Source organism: Xiphophorus couchianus, chromosome 10, assembly GCF_001444195.1.
Source record: "Xiphophorus couchianus chromosome 10, X_couchianus-1.0, whole genome shotgun sequence".
NCBI lineage: Eukaryota > Metazoa > Chordata > Actinopteri > Cyprinodontiformes > Poeciliidae > Xiphophorus > Xiphophorus couchianus.
In genome coordinates, this window is record NC_040237.1 from 4,095,784 (window position 1) to 4,117,273 (window position 21,490).

The 21,490-nt window shown below is 36.2% G+C and overlaps 2 protein-coding genes across 6 annotated transcripts in view; both read left to right on the top strand.

Annotated features, from left to right (window-relative positions):
- Window positions 1-789: 789 nt before the first annotated feature.
- LOC114151847 (annexin A11-like) lies at window positions 790-9,657 on the top strand. The gene is made up of 15 exons (XM_028029315.1): window positions 790-895; window positions 2,698-3,034; window positions 3,116-3,153; window positions 3,295-3,438; window positions 3,540-3,627; window positions 3,746-3,840; window positions 3,942-4,055; window positions 4,630-4,720; window positions 5,092-5,171; window positions 5,945-6,001; window positions 6,086-6,179; window positions 6,273-6,368; window positions 7,354-7,412; window positions 7,521-7,643; window positions 8,728-9,657. The coding sequence occupies exons 2-15, from the start codon at window positions 2,707-2,709 to the stop codon at window positions 8,785-8,787; spliced, it is 1,467 nt and encodes a 488-aa protein (XP_027885116.1). The 5' UTR covers window positions 790-895; window positions 2,698-2,706; the 3' UTR covers window positions 8,788-9,657.
- Window positions 9,658-14,441: 4,784 nt separating this feature from the next.
- LOC114151844 (disks large homolog 5-like) overlaps window positions 14,442-21,490 on the top strand; it is a 32,107-nt gene continuing 25,058 nt past the window's right edge. For 3 of the 5 annotated variants that reach the window (XM_028029295.1, XM_028029296.1, XM_028029297.1), the window contains exon 1: window positions 14,442-15,923. In XM_028029295.1, the coding sequence (XP_027885096.1) occupies window positions 15,644-15,923 (280 nt within the window). In that variant the 5' untranslated portion in view covers window positions 14,442-15,643. The remainder of the gene's footprint in view (window positions 15,924-21,490) is intronic. The other 2 variants (XM_028029298.1, XM_028029299.1) reach the window with 1 other exon arrangement.

The following is a 21,490-nucleotide window of genomic DNA, read 5'->3' on the forward strand; positions in this document are numbered from 1 at the left end:
ATCAGCAGTTTCTGAAATACTACCAGCCTGTCTGGCACCAACAACAATACGCAATGTTCAATGTTCACTGTCCACTTTTAAAGCTCGTCTTAAAACCCATCTATTTTATTTGGCTTTCAACTCTAGTTGAAAATTGTACACTTTTGAAGATCTAGTTTTAAATTGTATGTTTTTGTTTTTAAACTGTAAGTTTTTATTTTATGCTTTTTTATTGTTATGTTGTGTTTTGATGTACAGCACTTTGTATCAGCTGTGGTTGTTTTAAAGTGCTTTATAAATAAAGTTGGTATGGTATGGTATGGTAAATAGATTTTCTTTTCTCCTCCTATTCTGTTGCTTGGTTTGAAGTTCAGGTGTCCTTTTCAAATCCTCCAGATCCTGGCTGGCTGATTCTATTTTGTGTTTGCAAAATATTCAACAGCTGCAGGTAAAGTGGCTAGGGAATCTAATTCAATTTAAATTTAGCTTAATATAGCTTTCTCTTTAATCTATTTCGAGATATATAAATCTATATATATATATATAGTGTGTTTGTTCTTAAGTTCAAACCACTCCAGGTTCCACAATCCTTCAGACAGGATGCATTTTGTCATTTTATTACATTTTAGGGGGGGGAAAGCCAGTGACGTAGCGATGGAAACCTATCCCTGGACTTTATTTTAGGGTCACTGCAATCTTATTAGGTGGGAATGGAAAAAATGACAGTTGATGTCTTGTTTATTGCGGAGAATGTGGTTGCAGCTCTCTGAGTCACCAGCAGCCTCGTTGGGAGTAAAGGTTGTTTAAAAGGGGACGGAAACGGAGCCTGCAGAGGGACCCACCCACCTATGTTAACTCCTCTAGTCTCCTCTCCCTCGCGTTTCTCTTCCTGGATCTGACGGCGCCCTATCTGTGAGTAAGTGTTTCTGTAATTCCACAACCTAAAATCAAGAAGGGATTTGTATTTGTACGATTCTAGTTTGTCTAGAAAAAGAAGATTCAACAGTTTTGAGACTTTTTGTTTCCGAGACTGGAATGTAGTAGATTAGCCTTGACCAAATAAAACTGATTCTGCGCAGAAGCTGCAGCAAAAGCTTGTCTTTTTTTTCGATGAAAATGGTCGCAGCGTTGTTTTTGTTTTTACACTGTACCTAGCAAGCCTCCTATCACGCGTTTTCCGTATTATTAAGGTCGGTTGCTAAAGGCACAAAGATGATAGTTTTCTTAAAAATGGTGGTAACAAAGAATGAACTCTGCGTCCAATTTCCTCCAAGTGCTTTAACACTTAAAATAACAAAGTTTGAGCAAAATGTCGCTTTATTATCTTCGTTAAATGCGCTTATGCGAATACTTGGGTATTAATGCGATTTTGCTGTAAAAATCTCGCAATTTTAGCTAGCTCCGGTGTTGGAAAGTCAGGCCTATGATGCTTTCAAGTTAGAAATGTTGCTGTGTTTGAGTGAGCTTCGTATTATTGTCCTTCACAAAAGTGAAATAAACGTCTAAGTCTAACTTAAGTCATCCTTAAAGTTTATATGCTGGATACACAAAGCATATCTTACAAAAAATAAAACATTGTTATATATTTCTTCTCACATCCTTTTGGCAAATAGCCTATTAGTTTTAGGGTAGTTGTAAATCCCGCCTGGAAAAAAGATTTGACAATTACGACAGCACGTGAAAGCTTCACGGCTGTTATGAGTCGAACATAATGCTGGAAAGCAGCTGGGTGTGTTCAACATATTCTAGGAATTTCTGATCTTTACAAAGAAGCTTAGTGTTTTAGGTTCAGAATAAGGGAAGTTTGATTTTAAATATTTTCTTTTATTTATTGGCAGAAACTTCAACATTGTTTGACCACAATTTAAGTTACTTTGTATGAACTGACTTGACTTTTGTTCATTTTATTTCAAGTAAAAAACTAAGATGGATTTGTTTTGGGGGATTTTCAGAAATGATGATCTATGATGTGACATTTCAATAAAATCCATCATTTTGCACACTTTTGAAGTAGAGGAAAAATGTTACGTGTTGGTTTTGAAATTATATAAAAATGTTGTTTCCTGTATTAGTATTAAGCCTCTCACTCTCATACCCCAAATTAAAATTCGGTGCCACCTGTCAAGTCGTCTAATTAGATAGCGTTCACCTGTTTGTAATTTAATCTCAGTGTAAATACAGCTGCTTAGTGAAGACCTCATGAGTTTGTTAGTGCGCATTAATGAACAAACAGGATTGTAAAGATGAAGGGATACACCATAAAATTCAAGGTTAAAGTTTTGGAGAAATCAAAAGCAGGGTTGGATTATAAAACATGATTAGAAGTTGTGATTATCTTACAAAGCACTGCACAACATCAAATCTACTAAGATATGACCGTCTACCTTATAGCTTATCACCTAACTTCCTTAGCAGTCCTATTTGCAGTAATGGGAAGTTACAAAGCCACGTCAATGATTGTTCAATTCGAACAGGTCTTGCAGTGGATGCATTTGCATGTGAGTGTGGAACTAAAGATTTTTTTTTTGTTTGTTTTTTTTAACTTTTTGATGTTTGTGGTTTGGATATTGGGACTATATCAACATGTGATGAAAAGTGATAATATTTTTCTTTGAGAATCTCAATTTAAAACTAAGGGTTGTTAAGCAATTTTACATTAGGACCTCGGAAATTATACTTGGTTAGACAATGTTCCTTAAGTGTACATTATACTTCCAGATTCTGAAGATGAGTTACCCAGGATACCCTCCACAATCTGGCGGATACCCACCACAGGGAGGGGGCTACCCACCTCAGCCAGGGGCATATCCACCCCAACCAGGCGCCTACCCTCCGGCAGGGGGCGGCTATCCTCCGGCACCTGGTGCCTATCCTCCAGGAGGAGGAAGCTACCCCCCACAGGGCGGCGGATACCCTCCTCAGGCTGGATACCCGCCAGCAGCAGGGGGATTTCCCCAAGCTGGAGGGTACCCTGCTCCAGCCGGAGGCTTTCCTCAGGCTGGTGGCTACCCTGCACAACCGGGTCAGGGAGGTTATCCCTCCATGCCTCCAGCAGGTGAGGCCACGAGAAAAATGTACATTATGTTTAAAAGGAGAGTTCGGTTACATGTTGACTGTTCCGCTGTTTACTTTGCAGGGGGAGGCTGGGGTGCAGCACCAGGTGGCTATGGCGCGGTAATTGAATCCTTATTTCTGCATCTCTGAAGTGGACTGTCTTAAATAAAATGAACAGATAAAGTCTAACTAACCTTCATCTGTTTTCTAAGATTATTTTATCTTAGTTTAAGTCCTCATAGCCCTTAAACTTTTTTGCAGCCCGGAGGGGCTCCGCAGGGGTATCCAGGGGGCCCTGCCCCAAGCCAGCCAATGCCAAATTATCCTGGAGCCCCTGCTGGTGGCCCCTCGATGCCTGGATATGGGGGTGGCGTTCCAACCAACCCTCAGGTGCCAGCAATTCCTGTAGGTTATACTTGTGCTTATTCAATAATTCCTCTTAAACTTCATACAGCCAAGTGAATACACCTGTGTTTTGTACTTTATGTGCCGATATGCATTTATAGAAAGGATACAGGGGTTCCATCAAAGATTTCCCTGGAGCTGATCCACTGAAAGACGTTGAAGTTCTTCGGAAAGCAATGAAGGGTATTGGTGAGTCACCCCGTGAAAATAAATCCATGAGATACTTTCGTCCATTCACTATTGGTCCACTTCTCAGTCACAGTTCAAAACATTTGAATGGATTTTAAATACAAAAACTTTGAAACAGGAACTGATGAAAATGCCATTATTGAGCTCCTGGGAAATCGCTCCAACAAGCAGAGAGTTGCGTTGGTTCCAGCCTACAAGACTACATATGGAAAGGTTGATTTGCTATATATATATATTTTTTTTTTTAATTTTCCTTTCTGTGCTTTTGTGTTTACATTTTCATTCTGTTCTGTTTTTGTTTTATTGCCTTCTAGGATTTAGTCCGTGATCTTAAGTCTGAACTTACCAGAGACTTTGAAGACCTGGTTCTTGCCATGTTGAAGACCCCTACGCAGTTTGATGCCTCTGAGCTGAAGGAGGCTATACAGGTTGGAATGGATTGGTTTGATTGCATTTGATTCAAGTTAATGCATGATCTCAAGATAAATGTTTCCAAGTTATATGGTGTTTCACATAATATATATGATCCACTTTTGAGAAAACTTTATCTGATCCAAATACATGCAGTTTAATTTAATTTAAATTGAAGTACTTTCTTATTCAGTTGATTATGAGGCCAATTGAAAAGAAATGGTGTTAAAGAAAGTGTGTATAGCAGCAGCAGTTTGTTGTTTTAATTGAGAAAAATGATACAACTAAGTATAGAAGCATTGGGTCAGAAGTACTTTCTAAGACAAAGAAAAACAAAATGAAATGTAAATAGTACTTACCGTAAATCCTTTTCATACATGGATGAAAAGGATTAGGAAAATTGGCCAGTTTGTCCTCTACATACTTGAGCATAAAATACCACAGCTACAAACTGTGAAGTTTGTAACTGAAAGGAAAATTTGATCGTGAAAAAAAATTGTTTCGGTTCCTTTTTTACTTTAGTACCCACATTGTCATTGGAGAAATATGTTGAATGCCTTACTAAACATTTTTAATTTGTTGTATTTTAAGGGTGCTGGAACTGATGAAGCATGTCTGATTGAGATTTTATCGTCACGTTCCAATGCAGAGATTCAAGAGATTAACAAAGTCTACAAAGCCGGTGAGTCAGTCCTGACATTTATTAGGTGTTTGCAACAAAAACAGCTTTCTAGTTCAGCAACACAGCTTAGTGCCTTTGTTGTTTTTAGCCAAAGAGGAAAACTGAGGCTCAAATCAGCAATATTGCACGTGTTATTTTCATAAGTTAGTCTGTTAGACAATTACAACATTATATATTTTTTAAATAAATCTTTGCATGTTTTGTTATACATTTAAAATGTTCATAAATATTTATGATTTTCAATGTGGGCATTGACACAATGCCATGACTTGTATTAAGAAAATCTCTTCTCTATCTAAGGGGCCTACATGTGAGTTGAAACCAAATATTGAATCAACGTTTTTCCCCTAAAAAATGTACTTTCCTTTCAGAATACGGAAAGAAATTGGAGGACGCCATTACCAGCGACACCTCTGGTCACTTCCGCAGACTCCTTGTGTCTCTTTGTCAGGTAGATTTGTCTTGATTTTAAGCATTGCAAGCTATTGGGCGGCTAAATCTGAGATTAGGGTTACATAATATGAGGCATGAAGTATGTTTTTACCCTCGAGATACTCAGAGACCATAAAGTCAGGTAGAGTTTGTAGATCCCACTCTGACAGCTGATCACAATGATAAAAACGTGAGAGAGGCGGGGGGGGGGGAGAAAAAATCATGCAACTGCAAGAGTTGTGCTTGTAGTGTGAATATGTGTGTGTGAAAAAACCATGCAACTGCAAGAGTTGTGCTTGTAGTGTGAATATGTGTGTGTGAATGACTAGGTGTGGTGTGAGACGCTTTTGGGGACTTGATGAAGCCCTCTACGAGTACAGGCCATTTACCGTTTATTCATTTTTGTCATGTTACAACCACATGAACACCAAAACAAAACTGTATTTTTTCTAGAATGTTGCACTACGAAGTTGTACATAATTGGAAAGTAGAGAAAAATTATTAATAATTTCCAAAATGTTTTTTACTCCTAAAATCTAAAGTGTTATGTGCATTTATATTCAACTCTCCTAAGTCTTTGTGTAGCCACATTTCACTGCAATTACAGCTGCAACTCTTAGGATATGTTACCAACATCTTTGCACTTCTTGAGACTTAAATTTGTGTTCATTTAAAAAAAAAAAAAATAGCTCATGCTCAATCAGAGCAAGTTATTTGGTTGAAGCACTACCCCTGCTTGTAGTTTCGTATGTACTCTGCCTCGCTGATGTCGTTTTGTTTTATTCAAATCAGGGAAATCGTGATGAAAGGGAGACTGTTGACATCTCATTGGCAAAACAGGACGCTCAGGTATGGCTTTCAAGCTGGTTCATAGTTGAAAATGAGTTTAGGAAGAACTTAAAAACAAGATCATCACGTTTTCTCATTTCTTAGAAATTGTATGCAGCTGGTGAAAATAAAGTGGGTACTGATGAGTCACAGTTCAATGCAATCCTGTGTGCTCGCAGCAAGCCCCACCTGCGTGCAGGTGTGTCATTTGCTTGTTTTCTTTCTTTCTTTTTTGCATATAGTATGATTGTAACCATGCTGTTTACTTTTCTTTCTCTTTTTTTGCTGCCAGTTTTCCAGGAGTACCAGCAGATGACTGGGAGAGATGTTGAAAAGAGTATATGCAGGGAAATGTCTGGAAATCTGGAGTCTGGGATGGTGGCTATTGGTGTGTTCACTTTTAGTTTCAACCATTGTTATGTCTTAAGAGGCAGTGTAAAACCAGTCAGGCAGCTTAATAATTCATAATCAAGATGACTAGGCTGTCTAAATTCTACTATTAATATACAATCGCAGGATTTGACAGCGTCTTGCAAAATTATTCATTCATCTTGATTTTATTTTTACCTTTTATCACATTACAATCACAAATATGATTGTATACCTTTAGGATATTGTGTGCTTCATCAACACAAAGTACAGCAACACCACAGTGTTTGGGACTGTTGTGTTAAGTGTTGGGTTTCTCTCCCATGCAGTGTTTGCATGTAGTCTATTAGGTTAATTTTTTGTCTCATCTGACCAAATAGCCTTCATGTTTCTGCAGTTTTCCATGTTTAGGGTTCCTATGCAACTTATTTCAGTACTTTACCGGTCTGGATAATTAAAAAAAAAGAAAGTAGAATTATTGACAATATATGTACATTCACTTTAACCATTGTATTTTTTTTTTTTGCATTGTTTAGATGTTGTGTTCTTACTTATGACCATCTTTTTCTTTTTTTCCCTTCTCCTGTTCTACTTCTCTCACTAATGCCATTCCTTCTTTTTTCATTTTTGAATCCCCTTCTTAAATCATTTTGCACTACTTTGTGTTGATCTACCACATATAATACCAATAATATACCTTGAAGCTTGATTGTAACAAAATGTGGAAGAATTGAATAGTTGTGAATATTTTTACAAGGCACTGTGCTTTACATGAGTTTGACAGTAAACATAATATGACAAAAGCATAACATTTATCATAACATTTCTTGAAGTTTGTCATTAAACTACATGAATAAAAGCACACAACATCACAAGAAAGGTGGATTAACAGACTTTATCATTTTTGACTACTAGAGACTTTGAAAAAATAAGAGAAGGATAAATTCTATAATTTCTATCACAGAAAAAGCAACACGTTACATACTGGTCTCTGTTTATTTTAGTCAAATGCATCAAGAATACTCCAGCCTACTTTGCTGAACGGCTCCAGAAGGCCATGAAGGTACACCTTTCCATTATCTTTTCATTTCTTTATAATAGTGAAAAGCTGTTGCCATCCCATAATGTGTATTAAAGGATGGAAAAGTGTAATGGAATGATTTGCTAACAGGGAGCAGGGACCAAGGACAGGACCCTCATCCGTGTCATGGTGTCCCGCTCTGAGGTGGACATGCTGGATATCAGACAGGAGTTTCTGAAGGCCTACGGGAAGTCACTGTACAATTCCATCTCTGTAAGCTCCACTCATCATGTTCATTTTGTTAAAGTCCAAGTTTCACCTAAGGCACTCTCTGCATTTATTGGTAAAGAGGTGTAAAAAGCCTAAAAATGAATATATCTTAATTGTAGGGGCACTTATTGTGAACACTTTTTAAAACTGCATTTAATTTAAATTGTTTTCTTTTTTTTTTTTTTTTACAAAAACATAACTACTGGCTCTACTGCCTTTAATAGTTTGTGTATTTTGCCAATAGGACAACACTTTGTTTTCTCCTTTAACATTTTGTAAGGTTGGAACATACAGAGAAAAATCTTTGACAATTCCTCTTTGAAAGAAGTAGAGAGATTTTTTTTTTTCCTGTGTCCTCTTTTGCTTTGTTCTCTTCAGCTCACATTTCAGGGTTTTTTAAAAAAGAAGTTAGGCATATAAAGCCAGATGGCCATGGAAGAAAGTGGATTTTCATGGTTCAATGCAGGTGAACTGTGTCTCCATTGATTTTCCATATATTCTGGGTTATCACCTTCTCGACCGTCCCCACAGTAACAGATTTTCAGTGTTTTTGTGAGAGTCCATCTTATTTTTAACATGTACTGGTTTATATTCAGGAGTTCAAGGTAAATGAGTTCAATGCAATCCTGGGTAACATAAATGTAACTTTTATTTAAAACCAACTGATATTTAGAAGAGTTTAAGGCTCCATCGTCTCTAAAAATGAGAGAAAAACATCCACCGCATCACAGATTCTTCACTAGACTAAAGAATCAGACATAAGGTGTTTTCCTACATATTTTGTTTTGTACCAAACTCACCTGGAGTGTTTGCTGCTGAAAAGCACGCAATTAAAGTTAAAGTCCCAGTAGTTCTTTCGGAACAAATTCATGTTCCAAATAAAAAACAAAATTTTTTTTAGAAATGGATTACTTATTATAATCCTAAAGATACTTTGACTTTAAAACTATAAATAAAAAGTAATCTAAACGTTTCCCTGCGCAATTGCTACTTCAATAAAGATTTTGTTTAAATGTAAAGCCACAATGAGTTTGGAGGGTATTGTATTTGCTCGTGTAATATATTTTTGTTTTTGTGTGTTTCTCAGAGTGATACTTCAGGGGATTACAAGAAACTGCTGTTGAAGCTGTGTGGCGGAAACGACTAAACAGAATGACCACGGGGACAATATATACGTCCACACTGAAACGATATACGTAGGACATATATCACGTCTGATGCATGCCGCAAATGCCTTTAGCCAATCAATATTGATTATATATTTTCATATATACTTAAGATGATTTTTAATATACTATTGGGTGACAAATCAGGTTTTAAAGAAATAGATTCTTGTGTGATTTGTGCCACATTTCCTACATCATTTAAGTTTAACCTATATATTCTGTAGTAAAATTGTCTGTCCCACATAATAATATATCAATTTTACATTGTAATCCTTTGAATTTAAAGTCTGCTGTAGTTTGGAGCTTTCTTTAAAGAAAATCATCTTTAAGAAAACAAGGAGCATAAGCATGGACAGTGACTATGCAATTTATTTAGTAAATAAAATATTTAGATTATAGCTCACAGTTTTGCTGTGGCAATGAAGGTATTAAAACTCCAGGAATGTCATATGAGTCTTATCAAAAAAACATTTTTAACAAAACTCCCATAAGCAGAAGTCACATGATAAGATTCATGTTTAGGAAGCCATAATTATGCTTACACTAACTTTTGAATGTATGAAATTTAAAAAAAAGCAAAAATCCTCTCTTTTAGTTTCACTTTTTTTTTCCTCTGCTTGCAAGCCTTTGAAAATTAGCTTTAAATGTTTTCCTGTAGCTGCTTAATTTTTATGGCAATGTTATACTAAGTGCCAATAAGCCAAAGACTTACAGATCATGTTATACAATTCTGAGCGTGTTGCTCTGTGAGTTGTTTGCATGTAAAGCATGTCAGCCACACATAACATTAGGATGTAACAGCCAAAATATAATTGTTTTGTTTAATAAATAAAAACTGTTTACTTTGCCTTCATTGAGTCTTTGTTGGGATTTATGCTTTACTGCCAGTAGAGGGCCCTGATTCACTTTTTAGTTTAGGTTCATGTTGTTCGGTGGCGTTTTTTCTGGAACTGCTTGTAACACCAGAACTGAAAATTCATTCAGTTTTATTTTTTGATTTTTATTTCAAAAGACATAAATCAGTACTCTCCACAAAAATTTAAAACAAGGTTGTTAAAAATATACTATGATAATGGAATATGGAAAAGGAAAAAGAACACAATGTACATGCATTTCAAATATTTCAAAGGAACAGTAATGTAACTTTTTTAATAATACAGCTTCACAAATCTCTTATGACCATAATATGCCACTAGTTTTTTGTGTGTATAGAATTTATTAATTGAAAATTAAAAATATTTATATATTTTACTGTGTAAAACCTGAAATGCCCAAATTAAATCAGTTTGTGTTTATACAGTTCTAAAAAAATTGTTTCCATAATTATTGTCATTGTACAAAAAGCTCCTATACATTAAAGAAACATGTTCTTCTCTTGATCATGTGTTATGTAAGATGTAATGCTCTTTTATTGTAAAAGAAAAAAAGATTTATCTGTGCTGCTGTCCCAAATATACAATAACTTGGCTATGGAGAAAATGTGGCAAATACAAAATTTCCAATGAATGCAAAACACTGTTCTGTTCTTTTGCACACTTTATGTATTAATTTTATGTACTCTGTGACTGTTTAAAAGATAATTGGATGCTCAGAGGATTATCAGCCTGTTAAAGGCTTACCCTTATCAATAGACCTGTCAATATCTCCCCCTTTCTAAAATTTGAATGCAAAGGTTTTCGGCCCATTGGTTCCCAAAAAACAATCTCCAGAGAAAAAACTCTGCTATACGTCGAGTCAAAAAGCCTCTTAATTTTCTCCAAACCAACTTATTTTTCTGCTTTCTTAGTAGGAGGAAAGTCAGCTACAACAGCAGTTTGATTGACCTTCTCCCCTGCTAATGAAGCCGTTAGATTAAGAGTAATCATAAAAAACAACCATTCCACCTACCACATTTTCTGCTACAATTTTTAAGACTCTTCTAGAACAAAACATATTTGTGTAATCTACTCCCAATAAATGTGGCTTACCAGATATTCCACAAATGTCATTAACGTAGAAATTAAAATGCAATTCTTGTGGAACTCCACATTTTTATGTCAATAAATGTAGCTTTAGCACATATTGATTGTTTGCTATTTTGTGTGAATCATTGGATTTTCAAAATTTTCTACACAGTGACTGTTTTGCAAGCTTCCTTCTCTGTTCATCTCAAACATCACTTTGTGTTCAAAGTTGCCTTGTATGTGGCTAAAGTAAACAATTTCCTTTACTGTAAAATTACTAAGTAAAATGATGTTCAGGTCCACTTTGTGCTTTACGTGATATGCAACACAGAGCTCTTCTAAAGGCTATAAATAGGAGATGTGGCTGTCCTAAAGTCTTCTTTCTGTCTTGTTCACTTGCGTTAAAGTGCAGCCTCAGAGGGAAAGTATTGTTGAGACAAATGGCCTCTCTTTTCTAACTTCACCATTACTCACATAAATGAAAAGAACCCACCAGCCTGACGACAAAGAAGCATAAATATTTTACGTTTTATATGTGTATTCTCCATTCAGCTAGGGCTGTCTGCACTGATACCTCCTGAAATATAGGTCAAAAGGAAATCAAAGGAGGGGCTTTCATGAGGTTTTTATTTTAGGAGACTGCACTCCTGCCTGATCCTGATTTCTATAAAACATTCTTTAAATATTAACGTGGATGTGATCAAAAGACGCACAGCTTGGCTACATGCAAACAGATATAGCTCCTAAGACACTTATTGGTGTGACAAAAAATCCTCAAATATCTTGACATTTTATTGCATGACTAAACTAGTCTTACAATAAAAATATTGTTAAATCCACCATTATTTTGAGAACCTTTACTTACCGAGGAAAGATTTCCATTTTATTACTTGCTCTGCTTTTAGTACTTTGCATAACCACTTTTTTAATATGACAGAACTTCATCTTGAGGTGCTTTTCAACATATTAAGCGTTTGTTGTGTTGCAGAATAGTTTTAGTTTCACCTGACCAATTAGGGTCCCAGTTGTCAGAATCATCTCTATTACACAACATAAACAAAACAAAGTACACAAACACAAAAAAGCAGAATGCTAATATGTTTAAACTATGGACTATAATTATACTTGATGCAATAAAATGCACAAATACATATCAAAGTGAGGAGTGAAAAGTCCTCACAACAAACTTTTCAAAGTTTGTCGATTGTGTAGATGACGGTTGGTTAAAACTATTTCTAAAACTGGAGTTGTTGTTTCTACTCTGGCAGACTGTAGCATCTCCAGCACGTCAAAGAGGAGATGATGGGTTTGGTTCTTGAAGATGTTTCTGCTCTGTTTATTCTGTGTGCTGTGGCAAGGTTTTCCAGAGGGGTCATAAGGCACCCAATGGGCTTTTCTGCGATCTTAAATGACTTTATTCAAAGGTGTCTTGTTTGCAGTTTTGCAGCCCACGTACCGGACTCATGTGCAGTAAATGAATGATTGGCATGTGAAATCCCAACAGCATTGTAGTTGCATTAGCCTTTAACAGGTTGTATGCATTAATGTATACCAATACCACAACTTTACTGTCTGTGTATGTGGAAATACATCATTATGACATACTTGTGATACTAGGACATAAAATGATTTTGCTTCTATAATAATGGGCACATTTAGTTTAAGACTGTACACATCTTTAAAAAAGTGTCAATAATCTTGGAAGGTGCCGTATATGTATAAAGCAGACAAAGAATATTTGTCTGCTTTATGCTACATGTTATTCATAGACACACGAGTCATGAAATAGATGAAAACTTCAACTCATATATGTCCTTTTTAAGTTCTTGTTGCTAGTCACTCATGTAATCACTGCAGTTTTGACAATCAGTAAATATTGGCTGAATTGTTGATTTGCAGTGGATTTTCTCCAGCTGTCCAATGGGGACTGTACAACTAAGTGACATTTGGTTGCCAGGGGCCTAATCCTGCTTTAAACTTCATGAGTGCATACAAGCAAATTACAAACCCCCAGGATTAGATGGACAACAAACGCATAATGAGATGTGGCAGCAGATATCGCTGTCCGGAAGCTTAACATATTTCCTCTAGTATTCTGTGCAACAATAACAAAGAGCATGCAGCCTTGTCAAATTTTAAACAATAAAATGACTGCACACACAAAAGAGGATAGCAAATTAACTACAGGCAGGAAAAAAAATCACAAAATGTGTTCATTAATGTTTTTACTGCAACCCCTCATGCTGATTTGATGCTTCAGGGACTGTAATTCCTACATACGGCAACTAGCTCGCTTGGTGAGAACCAAATGGATTTCACCAGCAGGCAGAGGAAATTATTTGAGATGTTACATAACATTGTTGAAAGTGTTTAAACTTAAATGTACAGGCACACTGTGTACTGTGCTAAGTTGTAAAGTCAGTTCCTGTATGTTTCAGCTTGCTACAGATGAGACTCCTAATCCTCATAAATACAATGCAGTGAAGCTGCTTAAAAATACAGTTATAATAACTAACAACATGCTTTACAATTCATTGTATTTATATCCATTGAGCTTTTTTGCTCTTTGTCAGGGCCGGCCCAAGGAATAAGCAAACTAAGCAGCTGTTTAGGGCCCCACCACCACCAAGGGGCCCCCTCAGTGGGCCTATGTCATTATAATAACAAAAACACACAATTTCATCATGAAATGATTTGTTTTTACAATAATAAATATTTGATGATGTATGTAGGAATCTTTATTTTATGGACAAAAAGAAAATAAAATGCTCTTGGGAGCCCCCTGGTGGCCGCGGTAGGTCATGCACGCTTCGCCGGTAATTTGAGCTGTCGTGCAATGTGTGGTGCGCATCCAAATATCCAAAGCTCCAGAAGAAGATAAGTAAGCAAAACAATATCTCAAAAAAGCACTTATCCTTCAGGGAGAAAGAAAAGAGGAAGAATAGAAAAAAAGCCAAAATAAAGGTTTGTTTTAATTTGCCTTGGTAATGTATAAAAAGGAAAAGGATATAATGTAAACAGCACTATCAGAGATGCAGTAGGTTTATAGCAGGTGTGCGAATTATCTAATATTCTAACTGTTGATTCCAGCCGGTCCACATTGTTAGCAGAAATAGAGGGCCCCAAAACCAAATTTTGCTTAGGGCCCCATGGAGGCTTGGGCCGGCCCTGCTCTTTGTCAAGTTACAACCACAATTGATAGACCGACACAAAGTGGTGCATGAATATCTACAAATATGTACCTCCCACCCTAGACCAGTACAATAACTCAATATAATTTATAACTGGTTACTGCTCATCATTATTACGCCTTTTGCGCAAATATGCATTTACATTGTTTTGTATTCCATTCTACTTACTTACTTACTTGTCTTATATGAAACCAAGTCCAATCAGTTGCCTTCAAAAGCTACTTAATTAGTAAATAGCTTACCTGACAGACATGAGAGAAAATTTTATTTCACAGGTCTAGCCTTTACAAAACTTGCACAAAGTTTCCAATCATTTATGTGACACAGAAAAATATGTGAAACTGCTCCGGTTGGATGAGAGACAAAACTTACAGTTTAGTTTGAAGGCAAAATTCTATATGCAATAGAGAACGGACACTGCACAAGAGTTTGGTGCACAAATAGTAATTTATTGTATCGTTATTGGGGAAGTGTTCTTATTATGATAAGAAATTTGGTTTGTCGTGACAAAGATTTTAAAAAAATTTGAATTTCCACTGTTGGTTTCATGAGAACATCAACAAATATCAATACATTTGAAAATCTAATTAAATGTGTGCACAGATTAGTGATTAAAATTTTCCAAGCCTATTTTAAAATGGGTATGTTTTTAAAAGTGACATGCATTCAGAGCTGAACATGTTGCCTAAAAAAAAACATAGAAATGGTAAATACTTATTTCTATATTAACCCTTTTATCATTATCCGAATAAATATCACTAAATATTATGACAAAATTCCAAGTCCACATCTCTAATCCTTATTCTCAATGTGATTTAGCTTTGACCAAAACACACGGACATCAATCCTGCCCCTGCTAAAGAAATGCATTCCCATAGCATGATGCTGACACTACTGTGGAGACAATGTCGGAAAACTAAACACCTTGATGTGTTAGTTTTCGGTCATTCAAAGCCTCTATTTTGTTCAGTGTGGTGTTACTACTTTTTTCTTCCACTAACCAATTGGACGGTCTATCACGGTCTTTGTTTTGCGACGGTCTATCACGGTCTAAGAAATCACACTGGAGTTGTGTGGTGTCACAGAAAAAAAGAAGAAAAAAAGTTTGAGGGTGTGAATACTTTTGCATGACAATGTTAATAAATACTTAATCCATACAACGTTGCCGATACATTTATTTTTACTATAATATCTGTGATAACAGAGGCGGGGAGCCAGGTGTTCTTAAGAACTAAGCTCCGCCCATATTTACCTTAAATGTCCATGACTCAGAAATATGATTGGTTGCAGAATCGATGCGGTTACTTGTAGGGTGAGACATGGCGGAGTTTGTAGTCACAGACAGGGCTGTAAGAGAGTTTTTACAGTTTCCAAAATGCTGAAAGAACTCAAATTCTGGCTTAGTTTCCCTTCGCGCACGTCACAGTCCAGCTTGAAGTAGCAGAGGTTTATTTATTTTTCTCTCGAGAAGGACGGAGCGTCGGGCGTCGGGTGGGGAGAGAAAAAAAATGTGTTGTCATCTTTGCTCAGTCAACAGCCTCAGGCAACAAATATGGCTTCTTCTTGTGTATCCTTCATTTCGGGTTGAAAACCGTCCCGAGTGGGTCGAGCGGGACAGTCTTCAGTAGCTTGCCCGAAGTGAGGTCGACTAACACGGAGAGAGACTTCGAAGCGGGGACAAGCAGGAGGAGGGGGGAAGGAAGATGGAGCTTCAACATAAAGAGTTGTTGGAGAAATGCTACCAGAACTTAGTGGAGTCCATAACAGACGCGGACCGAGTCGTGGACGTTTTGTCTCGCCGTGGGGCCCTCAGTCAGTCAGAGCTGATGGAGCTGGGACACCACTGCGTCTCCGGTTCTGAGAAAGTGGACCTTCTCCTGAAGATACTGATGAGCAAGGACCGGGACTGCTTCGCGGAGTTCTGCACGGCTCTAGAGGCGACTCACCCTCACCTGCACTCCCTGCTGCTGGATGGCACCACTGGTAAGCCACACTCATAACGCTTATGTATTGTTTAATTACCAGAAAGAGCCAAGCTGCTCCATAAAATAATATTAACGCAAAAACAATTTCGAAACTCTTCTTGGAATAGTAAAACAGACTTATTGACAACTTGATAAAGGGCACAACTTTCCCTTTGGGCCGTCATGTGATTTATACACACACTATTATGCGTGTCACATTTGTTATGTCACTAAAAGCACCCCCAGCCAGCCTTTTTGTGAAAGCGACTTAATGGACCTAAAAGAAATGGATTCAAACAATCAATAAAGTGACATGACTGGCTCAATTGTGTGTGTGTGACAAAATCAATTACCCCAATGTCAAAGTCAAATGAATGAGCTAAGAATTAAATGTGTGTAAGAATGGAGAACATCAGCTGGATTTGTTCTGCTGCAACACAGAGTTGCATTGTTACATAAACTGTGGTTGGCTGATTAAATGCAATAAATGAGTGGTCTGTGTTTCACACAACAATGGCTTGCAAAATTAACCATAACACTTGAACTTTTCCACTTTTTGTCACGTTACACAAACTTAATTTTATTTTAATTAAAAAAAAATCCAATGGAAGCTTTGTAAGGGACACGACATATGCAAGAGAAGGTACTCTCATCAGATGAGAACTTTATTATTATATTCCTTTATTTAATCAGGTAAACCCCGTTGAGATCTAGATCTCATTTTCAAGAGGGACCTGAGCAAAACATTTGCAATACATAGCAAACTTTATAGTCTGACATGCAAATATGAATAAATTCAGAAGCTATGAATGCCTTTGACATTATGGGCACTTTATCTGGTCTAAAATTGGTCGAACTGCATAAAGAAATGTCATTTGTTAACGACATGAGAAATGCCATGGTTTATGCTTTAATTTAAACAAAATAATACTTTAACACTTAGCTTGTGGGACTTAAACCTTTATCACTGAATATTCTCGATAAGCAGTTAGCAGGAATAGAAATGCCCTGAGACGCATTGGGCAGATTTTTGGTCCATATTTATTTTTGCGCTGATCCCATTTAAGCTGAATACGATTCCTTTCTAAGTACCATAAATCACAACTTCCAGAATACATATATTTTTTTCATCTAGTGGTAATAATAGAAATTTCACTGTTTTGACAAAGTGAGTATGTTGAATATTGTAAAAAAAGAAAAGATTTTTCACAAATAGTCTAGTCACAGAGTTCTCTCGCTATATATCAGTGGAAATCTACAAATACAGTAAAAACTCAAATGTTGCGGTACAGCAGTTTCTGTACAAATGAAACGCAGCCAAAAATAATAAAAGCTTACTTCATTTACACCTTTCCAACTTTATTCACAGTAATCAGAAAGGAAAAGGGGAAGACATACTGCAAAACCTACCATCGATTGTTTTAGGTCAAGCATAAAATCATCCAATTGCAATCAGCCAACTGTCTCGCTGCATCTCTAGTATATTACTCCCTTTTTCCTCAGATATTCAGAAAGATTTTAATGATGTGAAATCTCATTTTCACATCATTAACACATCACTATTCTGCGACCCACTGTCTTTAAAAGTTCTCTTTCTCTCACTCCACAATGACTATTTATGAAGGTCTTTCTCCTTGAAATGTAAATTCTTATGTTTCGAAAATACCTCTGCATCTGTGAATTCTGTAAGCTAAATAGACTTTGATTTATCTCATGTTCTTGGTGTATTCAGCAGCATAATTCACATTGGTACATGTTCCTTGCTCAGCAGTCTTCCTCATTGCATCTTTACAGGCCAGAAGATTTAGTATTTCCACTGCTAGATGCTCAGTTCAGCCTTAACCATTGTATCATGCCTGGAGAACTCAGTAAGGTGTTAAATAATGTATTCATTGTGTAATTACACATCTAGCTAGATTTTTTTCATGTGCATGCATGCTTTGTTAATTTGCCATGTGATAAAATATGTCTGTGCAGTGATGCGTTGTGGGATCGTTGAGGGATCCCACAACGCATCACAGCTCAAGAGAGCACATGCTGTAATGTGCATCTTCCTGTTGGTAGACACAAAGGCTGCAAATGTGCTAAGGTAACCTTTATTACTGGGCAGACAGGTTCCTCCACTGCACAGCCTAAACATGGGCCTTTCCTTTGGAAACCCAAAGCCTGTTACTATTGGTGTATCTAAAACATTTAAATGTGTATGAGTCGCAAAAACCCCCCCAAAAATTAATGAATGTGGACAGGTTTACTGGTGAACTCTGGGTCATTCTCAAATATCAACTCTGAAATGTTGACTGTGGTAGAAAAAGTCCCTAAAATTGTAATATGATTCATGTAACACCATTTTTTGAAGCCCTATGTGTATTTAATAAACTAAGATAGTTGCTGCTTTTATATAACCATTGCTCTAGGGCTTGACAGGAGAACCCTTTTTGTTTATGTATTGTTTCTCCCTTTTCATCAGGAACAATAATATGATGGCAGCAGATTATCAGGGTGTGTATCATGGGTCGGGTATTATCTTGGTTTCAAACTACAAAAGAAAAACTTGGGATTATTTTCAACAGCAATATCTTTTTAGCTTCTGTATTTTGTTTGTGATATCACTAGTACTGATATTTCCTTACAACTTTGTTGAAACCATATATTATGTTAAGATGGTGAGTCTTTAAATTTACAGTAACTTTTAAAATATTTAGCTAACTAAAATTACAATATTGAAGATTTGGTTTATTTGGAGTATCTCATTGTACAAATATACTTTTTTTTGCTAAGCAAAATGTGGACCTCATCCACATTTTGCTTCTTTACAACTACGTTCTTCAATTAATTTTATTGGGATTTTTATGATTGAAAAGACTTTTATGTTGTTAGTTTATTAATCAATGATCTGCTGCCGTCCTTGTATCAATCTTCCAGACCACATCTCTCGTAGTTCAAGTCTACTCTGCATCAGAATCAGAACCAAACATGGAGAAGGAGTCTCAGTTTTTACCCTCCTCTAATCTGGAAACAAGTTCCAGAAAATTGCAAAAATGCTGAAATTCTGAGTTGTCTTCGATTAATATTACTGGAACAGCATTAAGTCTGTGTTCCAACTTTTCATCACGTTCCTTTACTTAGCCTCTGCACTTGCATTAATGTTATGTTTTCATCTGTGTCATTTTCAATCATTTTGAATTCCAAGTGATTGGGAGACAGGAACACCTGCTTGTACGCCTAAATTTCTCCAGTAAATTAAAATGATTTCTGTTCTTTTCTTTGACCAAAAAGGAAGCCTACACATTTAGAAGTGCTTGTATACATCAATAATATTCAGTGTTATGCATATATATATTTGCCATTTTATCTGTGTAATGGAATTCAATTTAAATTTGTTCAGATAATGTAAAAGTATTGAAAATTCAATAAATAACTGTTCCCTCCAACTAGTGAGTCCAGGGTTTACTGCCCCCAGAAGTTGCTGAGGAAAATAACTCATGTTTATGTGAAAAGAAGAAAAAAATTCGATTCTACAAAGCAAATGGCAAAAACTGGTGTTTCTAATTGCTGCTTCAATTGAAAGTAGTTCTGAAGCAATGTAAGATATTTGGTGTAAAAAAAAAAAAAAGAATCACCTGACTCTTCTGCCTAACCCTACCTCTCAATAATTAATTAGATTTTTTTTGTTCCTCCTTTTCAGCATTTGGTCATCAATAATTTCTCTTTGCAAAAATCAGAATTGTGTGTTGAATGGGGGAGTGCACGTCACTTTATGAATTTAACAGCAGCGCTTTCGCGAACCAGCTCACTGTAAGGTTTGCTTTATTTACTTACCGTATATTGCAAGGAAAATTTTTATGATGCTGTTTAATCAGTGACTAATAAATGACCTTAAACACGTGTCCATTATTACTAACCTTTTATTTAATGCAAAATAGTTTCCCTCTAAACAGATTGCTTTTGATTTCTCAGAAGAATAAATGAGTTTTTTTGGGTTTTATGTTTGGGCACAATTACTTGTGATTTTTAGAAAACATGAAACACAAAGTCTAACCTTTGCAAAAATAATTTAAACTTTTCTGTAATATAATGGTTCATTAGGCTTTGGATGTTGAATTCTTTTAAATGATTGTTTTTTTGTTTGTGTTCAATCCCCGAAAACTACAAGAATTCTACAGAACCATGTTTGGCCTGGGTGATCGCACCGTCCATATTTTGTGTGCATAGTGTTTTGCTTTTGAAAGTTTGAACAATTTCTATTCAGGAACTGTTCATTCAATCAAAAAATGCACAAGTTTCTGGATGTCCAAAAATCTCTGAAAACCATGTATAATTTTTGTACGACTTCACAATTATGTGCTTCCTTGTGTTGGTCTATTACACAAGACCCCAAGGATCAGCTGTATATTTTGTGGTTGCAGTGTGACAAAATGTGGAAAAATTTAAGGGTCATGGGTAATTTTGTAAGATACTGTATATGTTAATATTATAGGTCATAGTTGGATGTTTTGGGAAAAAATATCATTTTCTCAAAATGGTAAAGTACTTGCCACATATAAAAAGAAAGCATTTATTTTAAAATACTTTCAGAAAGCCTAGAAAACCCTTTCTCCAAACCACTTTTAAAAAACCTGGTTAGGAGAACATAATAACCGAATCACTAAGCAACTAAACCTTAATAAAGCAGCTAAGTGACGAGTATTGGACTACAGTGTGTTCAAAGTCATAAGACTACCACAGTTCAAACACAGCACACCTTGTCAAAGTCATGGGAAACTCGAACTGGAGCTAGAACAAAAAGAGCTTGATCTATGGGATGGTACGATTCCTGAGGCACATCAGTCTTTTCTTTTCTTTTTTTTGTCATTTGCTGGGAGAAAAAACAAGAGTGAAGCATGTTAGCTTGGCTCCATGTAGTCTCTGCTCATAGTATCCCTTAGTTAGAGGGAACCCAGCCAGGCGGGGATTTATTTGGAGTACTGGGACTTGGGTAAATAGAATCGTTTGTCATGGTCCTGGCTGCCCCAGATCTACACTGGACTGCTTCACATCATGGATGGAAGATGCTGATTTAACCAAACTATAAGCTGTTCATTCGTCCGCCAAGTAAGACGTCAGTAAATGATGATCAAGGCCAGCCTTCTAAACCAAATTTCCAGCTCTCTGTAGCACTTTATTAGAATTTATTTGATCTGTAGTTTGTTGGAAAGAGTTTAACAGACTTTGCATTATTGAACCAGTTTAAATCATATATATATATATATATTTTTTTTTTTTATTTGGACCTAATGACAAATCTTTTGGGTTAATGAAAGCTGTATATCCCACTGTTTTTAAAGTATACATAAACATATCAGTCTGATATGTTACCAAAACCCATGTAAATTATGATTTATTTACCTCTTCATTTGAGATAACAATTGCACTTTTTAAAGAAGAGATTCATATTTTTTTTTCAGGATTAAAAAGAGGATGGAGGAGCTGTAGAACTTATGAAAGAGTAGTATGAACCAATAATTAAAAATCAAATCTACCAGTAGCAACTTTTTACTAAGTACCCATGTTTTTTTATTGCTAAAAAGTAATGCATTTCACACACTT

What these genes read in the sequence shown, in the direction of transcription:
- LOC114151847 (XM_028029315.1), top strand. Translation starts at nt 2,707, where the DNA reads ATGAGTTACCCAGGATACCCTCCACAATCTGGCGGATACCCACCACAG. An exon ending in CACCAGGTGGCTATGGCGCG is followed by an intron (nt 3,154 to 3,294) that starts GTAATTGAATCC and finishes ACTTTTTTGCAG; the next exon opens with CCCGGAGGGGCTCCGCAGGG. An exon ending in TGGCAAAACAGGACGCTCAG is followed by an intron (nt 6,002 to 6,085) that starts GTATGGCTTTCA and finishes CTCATTTCTTAG; the next exon opens with AAATTGTATGCAGCTGGTGA.